The sequence below is a fragment of the Gaeumannomyces tritici genome (genome assembly GCF_000145635.1).
Source record: "Gaeumannomyces tritici R3-111a-1 unplaced genomic scaffold supercont2.8, whole genome shotgun sequence".
Lineage (NCBI taxonomy): Eukaryota > Fungi > Ascomycota > Sordariomycetes > Magnaporthales > Magnaporthaceae > Gaeumannomyces > Gaeumannomyces tritici.
The window spans coordinates 231,870-247,738 of NW_008804552.1; the positions used below are offsets into that span (position 1 = coordinate 231,870).

Sequence of the window (15,869 nt, forward strand, 5' to 3'; positions counted from 1 at the left end):
TCGATCGCTGAAAGAGCATCCCGATCCAAGCGCCAGGAACATGCCTGGAGCTGGGTTTCGTCGGTATTCGTTGACAGCGGCTTAGCGCACGCACAATTCTCCTGTCGTCGTTCGGCCGACGGCCTATCCTGGCCCAGGGTTTGAGAGGTCTGCCGGGCGTCAACAAGCAACTGCCTTGTTCGTTGGGGCGCCTGCCCTTTGACGATACACTTGGTGGGCGGTGGTGCCTGCCCGATGTCTCGTCTACCACAGCACTGGTATACCACACACCACCATGACAAATTTGTTGGCACCGCAAAATCAATTTTTTCCTAGTAACTCCACCGCCCTCAATCCAACCCACGCACAACAAAGCCTCACAACGATGTTTACAGAGCTTTCTACGCCTAAAAAAGCACGCGTGCAAGCCGTATGCGATTTCCTTGATACAGAAAAGCGTTCCTACAGTCACAATGCCGTTTTTCGTTGGGCTGGAGTCTCCAAAAGATCCGGCTGGCGTTAGGCTGTTTGGGAAGATAGGTACATCAAGGAACTAGCAGAAGAGGCCTGGAATGGGTTGTCACTTGATTCAATCAACAGGTGGGTTGATTCTGTACCGGATATCCTAGAAAAGATCGTGGATGCGGAGGGCAAGATGACGGCCTACCACAGATAGTAGCCCCTGGGTTGTAGCTCCTTTTTTTGCGGTGCCAACAAATTTGTCATGGTGGTGCCACAGTACTGTGCCTACTGGAAAGCGGCAGGAGCACATGACCAGCAACTAAGCGCTTGTGTGTGGTGGCACAGCACATTTCCACGGACACCCGCATCTGCAGCTCGGAATCTGGTCGCAACGAACTCCCCCGAGCGCTCCAGTCAGAGAGAGAGAGTGCTGACGAGCTGCTGAGCAAGATGGACGTTCTCTTGCCACCCCGTCTCAGCCTCCACTGCGCTGACGCAGCCGTGTTTGAGGGTCCCGGCCGCTGTGTGGGGACTGCAGGGAAGCCCACTGTGGGATTGGGTGCATCCGAAATTTGTTCCATGGCGGCCTGGCCGTGTACCTGCAGAGCCCCAGCTTGCACACCAACGACAGCGCTGTGGACAAATCGATGCAATTGACGCCAGCCACAGTGAGGCTGGCGTTTTGCGATGTGGTTGATTGGAATGCCATCAAGAGACGGGCGGGTTTCTGCGTCCATTGCCGCCAGGAGCATACGAAAGAGGTGTTCAAATCCTTCCACATTTCGTGATGGCCACTTGCTGGCCTCTAGGTACCTTCCACCTACCAAGCCTTGACCACAATCTATCCCTCGGCACAAGTTCTGCACAGCAACCACGGCCAAGCCACGGCTCCCACACTGTATGTGCCACAGGGCCCAAGCCGGCATGGTAGCGCCATGAGACACGACCTGGCTGTCGCCCTGTCGAGTTCGTCGCCTATCCTCCCTGGCGCCGGCCGTGCCAGCCCAGGGGGAGGGATCTGGCTGACAGGTTGTAAGCTTAAATTGTCTAAACTCTGACGACTGTGCGCCATGGCGACGACGGGTGTGAACATGATGGGGGGGGACGACCGAGGCATGGCTCGTTGATCGCCTGATGGTGGTGGGTCCATCCGGTCTTTCCGACTACCACCTCCCCCTGACTCCATGTTTTGCGTGTGGGCCGTTCTTTTTTATCTTCTTTCTCTCCCCCGACTTGTCGCTTCTGCGTTTGATGTTTGATCCCGGCACTTTGCTGCCGTTTTGAATCATCCAAATCCGCCGGGCGGTCTGATGTTGACCAGATCCAATCTAGAGATGCAAGCAGCCACGGGCTTGGGACGATATCTCTCTGCTCTGCTAACCGTCCTGGAAACACGGAACGGGAGAGTTGGCCAGTTACTTTGGTTGCTTCACTTGGTGTACTTGATATCGTTGCCGCTGAATGTAAAGAAGGCTCGATTCGTAGTGAGTGGTACCATGTTTCAAGCGCCGGGGCCATCTCCAGTCAGACCATCACAGGCTCCACCTGCCCCAAAAAAGACAACGAAGAATAGGTCTTTTGTCAAAGAGAATCCACCTCCTCTCAGCGTGGAAGCAAGCAATTTCCGCGGTGATCAACAACGCCTCACCGCTCCTCAATGGGTCCCCTTCTCCATCTCGTGGCCGTAGCCGAGGGGGAGGGGGGCGGCCCCAGAGCGGTGGTACAGACAAGAAACAAAGTGAAAACCGAGAAGAGGGTGGCGACCGGGGCCCTGAACATGGGAATGTCACAAGAATACCATAGACGGGGGGGATGCGAAAGTCGCAGGTTGCAGCATGGCAAAACGTCGGTTCGGCTGAGCGGCCACAAACGGGCAACGTCTCTGGTCTCGTAGGACCCCATGTTTCGGGCGTGGGCTTAGCTTGAAGGAGCTAAGTAACTGGCGAGGGCATGGGTGGACCGGATGAAGATTGCCCGCACCAAGCATTGACTCTGCTCTGCCTCTGCTCTGCGTGGTGATCGAGGCACTGTGTACGGCACATGCCTGGGGTGGGTTGAGCTTGACAGATTGATTGTCGTCCCGACCTCGCGCCACCTGCCCTCGTATCCTTTTGGTTCCGGCCTCCTGCCAGTCGTTCAGTCATGCCCGCTGGCTTGGGGTTCTGGAAAGTGGAGCGCATATGCACATCTTGGAAATCTTGGAAATCTTGGAAATCTTGCGGCCTGCAGACCTTCGCCGGGCGGCTGGAGGGCCGTCGTGATTGGCCGTGAGGAGGGATCGAGGTCCCGATAGCATCGTGGTAGTGCTGCCCGCTGCTGCCACGGAACAGCGTGGTGCCGTGCCAGCAGCATGGGAATGACACCCCCTCCCTTCTCCCTTCAGGCAGGGGCGTTGCCATCGCTCCACGCTCTTCCATCCCTTCAACTGGAAGCTTTCTTTTTTAGATGCTGCAGCATCCCTTGTTCCGTCTGATTGAGCCGAGCTCGCCTGGTTGATTGGTTTGTCCGATCTGGCACGCGGCGGATCACATTTTTTTCCAATTTTCCAGTTTTCCAATTGATTGCTCTGCCAAGCTGGGCGAGTTCTATGGACTGTCGCAATGAATCTCGGCTATGAAATGCTCGGCGCGGCACATTCACGGCTGTGGAATTAGCTCTCCCTCTTGCTCCCTGCGTCGTATGTAAACGACGCCCAGAGCACACCGCCCGCAGCCTGAAAACCCTTGCGTCTCTTGGCCGAGGCAAGTCTGGAAAACCTAGAGGGATGAACCTGCTGGCCGTTCAAGCGAGCCATGATTTATTGAACTCCCCCGCGCATGATGCGGATCCCACACGACTCAATCGCTTTGCCTGGAAAAAGCCTCACCTTCACCGCAACACAGCCTTTGCCCGCGAAGGAAGGTGACGGTATCGTCTCCATCGTCGGTGGGAACGGGAAGCGGCACGGGCTGCTGTGCTGCTGTGCTGCGTTTACTGTGTAGCCCAAGTAAGCCCTGGCACGACAGCCCGCTCGCCCACCGAAAAGCACGGATTTAGCTCTCTCCCTCTCCCCGCACCTGCGGCTATGGAGCCTGCTTGGGGGCTGGGCTGGCACGCACGGCTGGCTATCTCGTCACCTCCTTTCACCGACGCCCATCACCGTGCGCAGTCGCTACCCCCTTTCCCGCCGTGGCTTACTGGGGCCACGGCGCGATGTGACGACCGTCATGATAGTGCCCGGGTGGGGGGAGGACGCTCTCCCGCTAGCCCGCCCCAATCTCGACTGCACGGCTGGGCCCAATCTCGCGCCTTTGTAGCGAACGACATGCCTCTCTAGCGTTCCGTTCCCTGCGCGGGGTACCTAAAAATACAATGCTGGACGCCGCCATTCCTGTCGAGGGGAGGTTACCGACAGAGCAGGCTGCCGGTGATTGCGGCTCGCCAGCACATCCCACACGTTCCCCCGTCCAGTAATGTCGTCGGCATCCCCCTCAAGTGCTGTGGGGGGAGATAGTCACCGAACCTGCCTCAATCACAATAGAGACCGCTCGCTCGCTCGCGCGCCCGTCCTTTTCCTTGGTTGGTCGTTCCCCTTTCCCGCCGTCACCGGGCCCGCAAGGTACGATACAACCGTGACAAATGCACCGAGCGGGCTCCGGGGCTCGGGGGAGATGTGATGAAGCACAGACGGTGAGACGGAGGAGCGATGCCTTTTTTTTTCTTCCTTTCGCGCCGTGGCGCCCAATAGCCTCGTCGACCGTCCGCCACGCTGCGAGTTATTAGATACCAAGGGATAGCCTTTTCCGCTCGGCTTCCATGCCGGGGTGTGTCTTGCTGCACGTGGCTGCATTGGCACAATAGCAGACAAGAATAACGAGGATAATAATACAGCGACTGCAGCTGCCATGCACGCCGCATCATCATGTCACTATCACACATTGCCTTGGTCTTCCTCATGTGGAATGTGCAAACGCACGACTTCGCTGGGGCCTTTTTTTCTTCTCTTCCTTTGCGACGCCCACCCCGTATTCCTCCTCAGTCTTGCCTAAACGCCAGAAGCCCAACGCCTCCGAATGCCCGCATGCCCATTCTCGGAGAGGTTTTTTTTTGTTTGTATTTTTTGTGCTTCTTCTTTTCCCCTCTTTCTCTTAGTTTCTGCACAACCCCCAACCACCCCCCGGGCCTTATCCCTCTTGGCCGGGGCCGGTTGTTCCGGCGGATGAGCCAACGTGGGGGCGGAACAAGACCTCCCCTATTCCGTGTTTCTATTTCGGGATGGAGGGCGGGCTGCACTTTGTAGACCTTGGCTCGTGATGTTGGTCCTGGTTGGTCTCCGTGCGGCCGTTGGTCAACGAGGAGGGACAATTCTGGGCAAACGAAGCAAGTAACAATAATACGCACCGAGGGAATGTGAATAAGACGAAAGAATAAGGAGAAACCCTCAAGAAAAGCTGTGTGTGTCGCAAATGTAGCGCGCGAATGTCCGTCCTGCACACGCCACAGACGCACGCCCGGGGGGCCATCCACCCAACAACAACGCAGGCGCAACGAGACGAGAAACGCGACGCCGTCCCGTCCCGCCAGAGCCTCAGCGCCGCCAGAGTGTTTCTGATTCGACGCAAGCGCTGCTCCTGCTTGCTCAAATCGCCCCGAGCGGCAACGACGACGCGCCGGCCTTGTGCCGCCTTGCCGCACGGGTCTTGTGCAAGCTGCTGCTGCTGCTGCGAGGGCCTTGTGTACAGTGACGCGGGCGGGGTTGATGCCTTTGGGGGCAACAAAGTGCAAAAGGACCGGGCATGGTGTATTTTTGTTTTTATTTTTTATTTTTTTATTTAGGGCATTAGGGATTGTCGCGCGAACCGAACTGCCGCCGGCCATGGTGGAAAGTCGAGAGAGAAAAGGTACAAAAAAGTAGCAAAAACGTATCCGACTCGGCGTCTAACGAGCGCCCATCGCCGCACCGGGCCAGATCTGTGACACCGATTCGCTTCGCAGTGCGCCCATTTGATAACATAGAATACAGGAACGTTATGAATCGAGGACACCGTCTTATCGTCCAAGTCTTGCTTGGTTGCAGCGGCTATCGGTTATTCTCGCAACCCTTCCACGTCTATGTACTCGCACCACAGCATTCGTGTATGTAGAGCGCTATAGTACCATTGAAAGGAACCTGGGTTAGTGGACTCAGCAGAATCAAGACACCGACCAAAACTCTTCTTCGAGCCCGCGGTTTTTTTTTTAAGAGAAAAACTTTATTTTACTTGTCCGCTTAGCTGATGTTTAATGCGAAAGCCTTGCGGCAGCTTGGGATAATAGTAGGACGCTATCAGGATACCTGGACATGACACGTCCAGGAGCCAAATCAGTCGTCCATGACGTTCAAGAAGAAAAGGAAAAGAAACAGACAGGAGAAATGCAAAAAGAAAACCCAACGCAGCAACATTGAACTAATAAACATTCGGGGTATAAGCCTGTGTCTCCCCCTGTCTATCGAAAACGACCGGTAGGCCAAGCCGGCAGGAACAAGATAACACCTCCAGAACGCCCGGAACACAAAAAATGTAGCAATGTGGATATAAAAGAACAACACAACAATAGGGTGATAAGGGTTTGTCATGTGTTGGGAATGCTGTGTTATCCCAAGCGTTCAAATCACCGGAAGAAGCCCCGGATTCCTTGAACCATTACCCCTCGATGGAGGCCCCCGACCTTGGTCCATCGGCTCCCCGATTTGACCGACGACGACCTGTAGCCTGTCGACGCCCGGGGGAGCCCTGCCTGGGACATTTCTGCCTTCTCAGACCCAAAGGCCAAAGAGTCCCGTCGAGAGAACCTGGATCTTGCAGAAGGCCGGCGGCTCAGCTGTATGCTGCTCTTTGACGAGGCGGGGGTGACGGGCGATCCCGGGAGCGCGTGGTTGGCAAAATCTGGGAACCCAAACTTGTCGACAGCCGTATCCGAAAAAGACATGACCGACGGCATGCCTTGCTCGTCGTATTCGCCGGGGGACAGCTCAGGGGTTGGCATTGTCGCAATGCTTTTTGTCTCAATAGTAGACGGACAAGAACCGCGCCTCTCCTCCAAGGCGCCAAAGGCCCACACGGCGCTGACTGGATCTGCTGGCGGCTTGAAACCGGACCCGATGGCCTCGTCGGGGCTGGCGGTCTTGGATATGCTCGCCATGCTGCCGGATCTTCTCGAGAAAGTGCTGGCGATGCTGGCGACACTCAGTTTGCGCATCATGGAGGATGCCCCGGTTCGGACAAGGTGCTCGCCCCGTCCACGAACCGTCATGCCCGGGAAGGGTAAAGCCTCTCGAGTCCAGACGTCCGAGAGTAGCCCCTCGAGCCTCGCCCGTTCTGACCTCGACGGCGTCAGCAATGACACTCGATTCGGAGGTCCTAGCATTGATAATGACCTTTGCGGTCCATGCTTCGACGATGCCGATGAGGGCGCTGCCGCTTCCTTTTCCAGGCTCGTGTTTTTGAGGACTACCTGGCAAAGCGAAGATTTGGGGCCAACGGTTGTGGCCCGGTGTATTGATATCCTTCGAGCTATTGTGCCTGTGAAAGCATGTCAGTGACTGTCCGGGCGGGCCTGCCTTCCCCAGAGGTGAAGGAACAGGAGAGGCCGGCTGTAGGGCACACGAACCTGGCTTTCCAAACACGGTCCCCAAACTCCTGATATTCAACGAGAGGGCACAGAACCCCATCGGGTCAGCTGCACGCGAGTATTCACTGGCCGCCGAGTGCTCAAGACGACCACGCCACTCCTGGCCCTCTTTGGGACTGCAGGCCGTCATGACAATCTCATACAACTCGTAGTCGCACTCGAACACTAGCTTCCATGAGTGCGGTGCCGTATGGCATTGTATCCCTGGAACCCATGTCAGCGTCGTGATTCAGGCGGCCGGCATGTCCCTCTCGAAACAGTATCCCGAGAACGAGCGGCTCAAAGACATGTGATCCGTCTCACTCACCTCTGCCATTGTCAGCGTCTTCGACCTTGAGATTTGCCAGCTCGATGCAGAGAAGTATAGTGTATATCTGGTCGGCCCTGCCGGCCGCTGCAATACAGAGCCAGTCGCGATAGAGGAGGCATATCAGATATTGTCCAGTGACAGTGTCTTTGGTTTGCCAGCAGAGGTGGAGAACGCCGCAAAGCTGTATGTGTCCAAAAGAGCGGACGCGATTCTTGGAAGCCGCATCGAGCCTCTTCAAGAGCGAGAGAAAGAGGTCAGCTATGTAGTCCTAGCAGTAGCCAAATCTGGACTGCGTCCTCCTGCGGGGGGGTACATACCTGGTCTGGGAAGACGAGGCGGTCCTGAAGCAGCCAGGTTCTCTCGAGGGTAGTCTTCATCTGGGGGTCATCCGTAGCCCGGTTGATCTCGCCTGTGGCTTCCCGGAGGCGAACGAGAGCATCCTCAATCACCATATGTGAATGGGGGCAATCGAAGACTGGCGTGTGCTTGAGGAGCTCTGCGAAAAGTAACGGGTACTTGCACACACGTTGGATTGGCTAGGGTTCAGGGCAAGTCAGCAGCTGTACCCGAAACTCCTTCAAGAAGCAGCCCAAGCACAGCGCGGCAAAGGCCTGGTATACCTTGACGAGTAGGTCCCCAATGGTCAGAGACTTTTTCGAAGAGAAGTCGTCATGGCTGTTCATTGGCCCGATAGACGCTGCGAGCGCTTCTAGTCCCCTCTGGTACTTCTCCCAGTCTGCAAGGGTCCGACGGGCAAGATTGACGTCGTTCATCATGAGCTCATACTTGGCCCCGTACTCCTCGTATATGAAGAACCGGTTCATCTAGCGTGTGAATTGGGACATTAGCCCTTACGGATTCTGGGGAATCCCGCACGGTTGATGTGACAACCCAGGCCGTTGAAAAAGAGTTCTTACCTTGGCGATGAAGATCTTGGCTACCTCGGCTACCACCTGGGGCTCGGCCATCATCTCAGGGGCCTCCTGTGGCCACAGATCCCCGTTTTTGCCCTCGGGGACGGGTCCAAGGCTATTGCGAGCCGCTGGAGGGGACTCAGCTTGCGTGTACTCCGAATGCGGCACGGCCCGGTGTAGCTCGCCGAGGAGTTCTTCGTGCAGCTCCACTATCTCCGTCATGTTTTGGTTTATGGACGATCGGAGCCCGGGGACTTGGGTCGGTAATGATGCCAGGATCGTCACATATACCTACCGGGACTTTTAGCTCCATCCACGAATGGGTGGGGTCTGAATGATACGTTGGGAAAAACCAATGCCTACATTCATGAGGAAGCGCACATCTCTAATGTAGCTCTCTTCGGTGTTTATCAGCTCCTCGAGGATGCGGCGGCGCTGCATGGCGCGCTCGGCAACGGCTGGGTCCATAGTTGCGCCTCTGCCGGGATACTGGCTATCCTCCGATAGCCTCACCCCCGATATGGATGCCCTGCTGCTCCGGTCCGTCCGCGAGTGAGCCTTGGAAGACACGACATTTGTAGCCAGCTTGGATCGGCCAAGGACGCTGAAGCTGGCGAGGCTGATACTGGGACTCTTCAAGGCGGTAATGAAGGCAAAAGACGAATCTGACGATGAATGCCGGCGGTGGCGGTTGTAGTTCGCGGGCTTGGTCACCTCGGCATCGATCGAGAGGAACTGAGCGGCAGTGATGTCCAAGTCTAGGTCGCGGCGCCGCTGTTCTCCGCGTTTGCGCAGAGTATTCATCCACTTGTGGAAGGGCTTCCGGGATTTATCGGCCAGCAGGCTCAGTTCGGGAGCAGGAAGACGGCTCGATGTCGGTTCGAGGGGCGGCGAGGAGGGTTCGGGGAACTCGTCGGCGGCACAGGCGTCGGGGTTGTTATTCAAGATGAAGCGCAAAGAGGCCATGTTGTCGTCAATCTGCCAATCATGATCGGGCCCTTCCAGATGTAGGTCATCTCCCGAGCTGAGCAACGCGCCGCCGTCGGGGGCGGGGCCCACATGGGAGGACGCCGGCTCTGGCGTGTGGCGTTCGGCGGGCGCAACAGACGCGGGCGGGCTGCTTGGCCGGCTCGGCCGGTTGATGGTCACTGACCTTGTCGACGGGGCTGGAGAGTGCGGCCGGGAGTCGGAGTCGTTCACCAACGCCATGGTGGTAATGGTAGGGCTGGTCGGTTGGAAAAGAATGGAATTGCTCCAAGGAGGCAGCAGAACGAAGACCAAGAAACGAAAGATGCAAAACCCAAAGATCCATCCAAGGATTGCCTGCCTCCCAATGCCTGCAGGTGGTGGACTCAAAACATGATGGAAGAGTCAGGGCGGACGGGGATAGGGCATGGCGGCAGGTCGAGTTGCAGAGTCGGCGGTCGTCGGGGAGCGACAGAGATGGCGGCCGTCTCTTGAAGATGTACCTGTCGCAGCGCCGAGCCCAGTGGAGGTCACGGCCGCAGGACCCTCGACACGACCGCAGATGCAGACGGGACGGGACGATGGGGAGAAGGAGGAGGGGAGGGCGCATTCAAGGGTCCTCCCAGTGCGCAGGCGGTCCTGTCGCGAACCGCTCCCTGAAGCAGGTCGTTCCAACTTTGGCCGAAGGTGATTCCTGCTTGCGGGCGAAAAGAACCGAATGGGGACGGGAAGGCCCCTTAAGTGGCAACCATTTGCTGCCGTCGTTGGGAAGGCGCGACGCTTCGTTAGGCGCGCCGGCGCAAGCCCGCGCTCATGACAGGAGCCACGACTCCACTGCCGTTGACACAGCATGCACTCAATACCAAGGCGGAGGGCCTGTGTTGCCCCTGACCTTCTCCACGCCTGCTCCATGATACCGTGCCTAGCATGGCCACGAGAGGGCATTCGGGCGTTCTAGCAGGGTCGCCCGAAACCTTATATGGGACGGACGGAACCTGGGCCGTGAAACAGGACGATACTGGCGTCGATCGCTGTCTATGTACGATACTATAGCATAGGTTGCTCTCTGTCTGCCGACGTGTGTCTGCCACTGCCATACAGCCTGGTTGACACCTTTGACCTGCCGATCGAGCTGCACACCAGAGGCCCGAGGCTCGACCGCGAAACCAGATGGGCCTACACTTGTCTCCCTATGATGCCGTGTCGCATCCAGACGAAGACAGACTCGCGTTGCCAGGTGGCAGGTTCAGCGGCGCCACTGTAAAAATAAAGGCACGGGCTGCCATGAATCGAGTCCCTGGCTGGAGGGAAGGGTGCTGTCAGGGGTACCTGGTGGCCCAGGGCTGCACAACGTATGTCAAGGCTCCACCTGCCTCATGGCTCCCGGCATCTACCCCTTCAGCCTCAGCCCTGGGACGGCGCAGGGAAGCCCACCCCAACTCGGTTAGCGTTCTAGAAATTCAGGGGACGCACTGACCGCTGACGTACCAGCCAGGCCACAGAGCACCCCGCTGCAGCTCAAGCTCTGTCGCGATGCGCCATCCAACCGCGTCGACAGCTGCCTGCCACTTCAGCATCTGCTTCCTTCCACCAAATATGGTAACTGCTGCGCCAACCCCCAGGTAGATAACCTGTATCGGAAAAATGAACAACCTGCACGCGCCCACAATCCCGTCAGGGCCCACGACTGCGCCCGCTACCAACGGCCGCGCGGGGCATTTGACCATCGCGGAGCTGCAGCGCAAGAAGGACAACCTTGAAGCCGAGCTCAAGGCCCTGGGAGGCGTTCTAGAGTCGGTGCGGTCTCCTTCACAGTTGCCCTCATGGTCACGACCACAAGAATCCTAGCTGACCAGAGTGCGGGGAACAAACAGCACAATGTCGACATGAACACGAGCCTCCTGACCCCGGACGGGTTCCCCCGCGCCGACCTCGACATTGCCCAGAGTTCGTGACCCATTTCCACCCTCCTTCGCCGGGACGCTGCCTTGCTTCCGTAGAGGTAGCAGCGCATGCGAGACAAGATACGAAACCCAGCCGCATTTGCTAACTGGACGGGGTGTGCTCGATGCCAGTACGGACAACCCGGGCACGGATCATCCACCTGCGAAACGACTACAAGGACCTTATGGCTGTGATTGAGAAGCAGCTTCATGAGCACTTTGCCAGCCTCGATGACGACGAGGTCGCGGCCTCCTCCGGAACAACTTTTGCGACGGCTGAGCCGCTCCCGGATTCGGCACCCGAGGTGCTCGACCCTCCTTTTGCTAAGGTCAACAGCGTCGTCGACGGCAGCCCCGCCAACAGCGCTGGCCTCAAGGCGGGAGATCTAATCCGCAACTTTGGCTACGTCAATTATGCAAACCACGACGGCCTCAAGAAGGTCGGCGAGTGCGTGCAGGGCAACGAGGGGGTAGGTTTCTACTGGCAGCGGCATGGCCATGTGCTGGGATCCTCCAACAAATGTGGATTCATTCGGCTGATATTACCCACAGCAAAACGTGCTGGTCAAGATTACCAGAACTAATGGGCCCAGTCAAACCGAGCTCCGGTTGACGTTAACCCCTCGTAGAGACTGGGGAGGAAGAGGGCTGTTGGGCTGCCATATCCTACCCGTCTGAGGTCTGCCGCACTGAGGAGGATGGATACGTCGCAGTTTTCGACGCAGGAATGCTCGACTCCAGTTACGGGCCCAAATACAGGCGAATGCGTGTAGTCGACGGGTGTAGGGCGAGCATCATGGCCAAACGAGTTGATGCAAATCAGCCTGCATAAAGACGGCCGGCCTATGAGTCGGCTTGAGCCTCTGGAATGGCAGATAAAATAGGGCGCGCCTTAACAAATCAGGCGTCTATAGGGTGGATATGGTGATCTAGACATCCCAGCTAATGAATAAGTTCATCCGCCTTTAATTTCGGATGCAGGAAACATCCGGGCCCTAGCGCGTGCTTGAACGTATTGATGTCTATCACTCTGTGCCTGGGCGATAGGTGCGTCGATCGCGCTGGTTACTCATGTAGTTGTTGGGTCAAGCTGGTCAGAACGAGATCTCAAACAGAGATTTGTGACTCTATGAATATAACGTGCTTGAAGTACTGGTAGATCGGTTTTCACGTGGGCGCTCATAGCAGTGTAGGTAATTTCGGACATGGCTGACTCGGGAATTAAAGACTCAAAGGAAATGATAGAAATACAAATGAATAAGGAACATGCCCGGTCAAAGAGAAAACGAAAATTCCATGGTGATTGTTGGCAGGTTCCGATAACCTCAGTCTGAGCCAATCTCATTGGTCAGGCCGTCCGGACAGGGGCCCAAAAGACCAGGCAAGCCTGGCAGGCAGAAGCACGCAACCTCCACTCCATTGTGGAAACTGCGCGCAGTGACGGGATGAGCGACAGGAGCCAGTCACGTGCCAGTAGTACCCCGCCACCTGCCCGACCCGACCAGCGAGTTTTTCGCCCATCAGGCTGCTGGGGGCTGGGCCGCCTTCGTGAAAACAACACAGGAGAATTTCTGCCGGCTTCTGCTCTTTGGCGAACATCCCACTCTGAACCTCCAACGTCATCCCACGGGAAAAAAAAGGTACGTTGGGCCCCCATCTTGGAGACCTGCGGCCTGCCACCTGACGGGCTTGCATTGATAACGTCCTGCTTTAAATGCTACCCGCCGTCCCACGCATTTGATCCTCTTGCTCCTTCCCCTCGCATCCGTCCATCTTTTTTTTTCTAACCGCCTCCACCTCTCCGCCTTTTCTCAGGCTCCGTGCAGACACTGACCTTGGGCGCGCACACACACACTCAGTGTCCAGCGATTTGACGATAGCGTCTCGATCTTCACATAACACACATAACCATGGCTGAGGCTCAGGTTCCCACCTTCAAGCTGGTGCTGGTCGGAGATGGCGGTACTGGCAAGGCAAGTCAACTCGACAACACAACACCCGAAGCCTTCCGGAAAGGCGACTTCGTCTCCCTCGGCGACGGCGCTCTCCTCTCGATGCATCGACCCCCTCCTCGACGGCCGTTGCGCCACGCCGCCCGCCTCTGCCATAGCCGCTGATTTCTAACGTTGACGCCACTCCAGACCACGTTCGTCAAGCGCCATCTGACGGGCGAGTTCGAGAAGAAGTACATGGCCACGCTCGGTGTGGAGGTCCACCCCCTCGGCTTCGATACCGTAAGTCTTCTGAAGACAGGCCCGGACCCCGGCACATGTGCGAGCAGATGGACATGCATATCTGACAAGGCGAATAGAACTTCGGCAAGATCCAGTTCGACGTGTGGGATACCGCCGGACAGGAGAAGTTCGGCGGTCTCCGTGACGGATACTACATCAACGGCCAGTGCGGTATCATCATGTTCGATGTCACCTCCCGCATCACCTACAAGAACGTCCCCAACTGGCATCGTAAGTACACGACCCAAGCGCTAGCTGGAGCATACACTGCTGCCCATCACTCTGGGCAACCACAGAGACTTGTGATGAGGGAGAATCGGTCGACTGACGCGCATCTACTCCCCAACGATAGGTGACCTGGTCCGTGTCTGCGAGAACATCCCCATCGTTCTCTGCGGCAACAAGGTCGATGTCAAGGAGCGGAAGGTCAAGGCCAAGACCATCACCTTCCACCGCAAGAAGAACCTCCAGTACTACGACATCTCAGCCAAGTCCAACTACAACTTCGAGAAGCCGTTCCTGTGGCTCGGCCGCAAGCTTGTTGGCAACCCTGGTCTGGTATGTCTTGCCCTTTTTGCTAAATCTCGGTTCTTAAACAAGAAATGTTTGGTTGCTAATGCCATAATAGGAGTTCGTCGCCGCTCCCGCTCTGGCTCCCCCTACTGCCGTCGTCACCGAGGAGCTCAAGGCCCAGTACGAGGCTGAGCTCCAAGCAGCCGGCCAAGCCCCTCTGCCGGACGACGATGATGATGACATCTAAATCACTCGCTCCAAGCTGCTGTGAGCAGGGGATGGCGAAGTTTTAGCTGCCACGTCTTGACCCTTCTCGGGCACCAAGGCCGACGGGCGGGACACGCGCGCTGAGCTAGCTGCCTTACGACATGGGACGGATGGGATGGATGGAATGATTATTTTCGGCACGGATGGGGAAGTCGGCGGACCGGCTGGATGGGTAACTAGAAGCGACGTCGACTGGCTGGTCTTTTCTTTTCTTGTTTTCCTCTTTCTTCTCTTCGCAACGCCTCCAGATCGATCGGCATGATAATCCCAGCATCGGCCTCCCACGACACTCATGAAGCGGTGGTAGAACTCGGCGTCCGTTTGCTGCATAAACAGCTTCCAGGTAGACATAAAAACTGGCATTTCCCGATTTTTGGCTGTGTATAGTCACTATTGCACGGCACGGTGGTTGTTGTTGATATTTTTCTATTTTTTATTTTTTGGCGGTCGGGCGGGTGGGCGGTGAGAGTGTGTCTCCTCGGTTGGACGAGGGGCTACCCTGTTGCCATGACATCAACGCGCCGTCACTGCAGCCACGCTTTGTCAGCGGCTCGCCGAGCCTCACTTAATGCTTGCGCCGAGTGCTTCAACCACTTTAAGCATTTTTGGAGTTGGGTGCTATGTGGACGCAGGGGTGGAAAGTGGAAGCGGGGGCTTGATGGCGACGTGTCAGCCAGCAGCGTGTGCTCGACATCTGCCCACCAGCCTCTTGGAACGGTCTAGGCCGTGGGGGTTTGATGGAGAGGAGAATTTGTCCGGTGTGGCGGTCAGGCTGGTGGGTTTTTTGATCCTGGGCCAAGACCCGATCTAAAAGTCCGATGAAGTGGCTTTGATATCCATCCACAGTTAGGCACCAAAAGCTGTTGAGCTGTCGAGCGTGCGCGGTATGTGTCCAGAATGTCACCTTGCTGCATCCGGATTGACCTGGACTGTAACCGGGGATTGGCCAATAGGAACGGACTATCCGGTTCTGGGTTCACAGAGTCGGACATGTTGTAAAGGCCATCAAGTTTGGGGTTCAGGGGCAATGCGGTGTCGACTTCCCAGAAGTGATGCCGGCCCAAGGAACCAGAAAGACAATACACAGCACCAACCCTAGCTCAATTGGGTTCAGTACCATGGGCTTGGTGCCAATGGTTCCACGATTGTGTGGAGAGGGCGGGAAGGCGGTGACGGTCGACAGTGAACACGTTGTGCCGCGCTGGACGCCCAACTAACTTGCCCCCCTGCTGGGCGCACGTCGAATTCCGAGGCTGCTGAAGCACGGCGGCGGTTGATGCGTCGGCAGGGAGGCAGGGCAGCAAATCGGCATGCTGTCGGGAGAGCAAGGTGGAATTCCGAAAGCTACGACAGGCCGGCCCGACGTGTTCTCGGCCCCTGGCTGCGTCAAGGTGTAGAACTCGCTTTTAATTCCCCAATGACGTCGACCGCCATTCTTATTTCCCATTGTTTTACACCCCCTTACAGAAAGAAGCCTAGGAACCCCACCGATCTCTTTCCCACAAAAAGCTTAGGCCGCAAGTCGAGCCCTGAGCAATGGCGCAAGAGACAGGGCACCGCGTCCGACCGGAATTTGGCGACGCGTTGGTTGGAGGGGGGGCTGCTGTCTCCTCCCGTGTGGCGGGCAAAG

At 57.0% G+C, this 15,869-nt stretch overlaps 5 protein-coding genes across 5 annotated transcripts; 2 read left to right on the plus strand and 3 right to left on the minus strand.

Annotated features, from left to right (window-relative positions):
* Positions 1-4,685: 4,685 nt before the first annotated feature.
* Positions 4,686-5,298, minus strand: GGTG_12197 (hypothetical protein; the record flags this gene model as incomplete). Its single annotated transcript, XM_009230092.1, has 2 exons — positions 4,686-4,787; positions 4,930-5,298. 2 exons carry the CDS (start codon positions 5,296-5,298, stop codon positions 4,686-4,688), a joined length of 471 nt encoding a protein of 156 aa, XP_009228356.1.
* A 774-nt stretch (positions 5,299-6,072) lies between these two features.
* On the minus strand, positions 6,073-9,525 carry GGTG_12198 (RSP; the record flags this gene model as incomplete). Its single annotated transcript, XM_009230093.1, has 7 exons — positions 6,073-6,974; positions 7,072-7,296; positions 7,400-7,583; positions 7,720-7,938; positions 8,023-8,226; positions 8,320-8,607; positions 8,680-9,525. The coding sequence occupies 7 exons, from the start codon at positions 9,523-9,525 to the stop codon at positions 6,073-6,075; spliced, it is 2,868 nt and encodes a 955-aa protein (XP_009228357.1).
* A 162-nt stretch (positions 9,526-9,687) lies between these two features.
* On the minus strand, positions 9,688-10,497 carry GGTG_12199 (hypothetical protein; the record flags this gene model as incomplete). The annotated part of the gene is made up of 1 exon (XM_009230094.1): positions 9,688-10,497. Exon 1 carries the CDS (start codon positions 10,225-10,227, stop codon positions 9,688-9,690), a length of 540 nt encoding a protein of 179 aa, XP_009228358.1. The 5' UTR covers positions 10,228-10,497.
* Positions 10,498-10,844: 347 nt separating this feature from the next.
* On the plus strand, positions 10,845-12,265 carry GGTG_12200 (26S proteasome non-ATPase regulatory subunit 9). Its single transcript, XM_009230095.1, has 4 exons — positions 10,845-11,079; positions 11,157-11,229; positions 11,358-11,695; positions 11,778-12,265. The coding sequence occupies exons 1-4, from the start codon at positions 10,927-10,929 to the stop codon at positions 11,901-11,903; spliced, it is 690 nt and encodes a 229-aa protein (XP_009228359.1). The 5' UTR covers positions 10,845-10,926; the 3' UTR covers positions 11,904-12,265.
* An 870-nt stretch (positions 12,266-13,135) lies between these two features.
* GGTG_12201 (GTP-binding nuclear protein GSP1/Ran) lies at positions 13,136-14,219 on the plus strand (the record flags this gene model as incomplete). The annotated part of the gene is made up of 5 exons (XM_009230096.1): positions 13,136-13,249; positions 13,367-13,459; positions 13,537-13,690; positions 13,812-14,017; positions 14,088-14,219. 5 exons carry the CDS (start codon positions 13,136-13,138, stop codon positions 14,217-14,219), a joined length of 699 nt encoding a protein of 232 aa, XP_009228360.1.
* Positions 14,220-15,869: the final 1,650 nt, after the last annotated feature.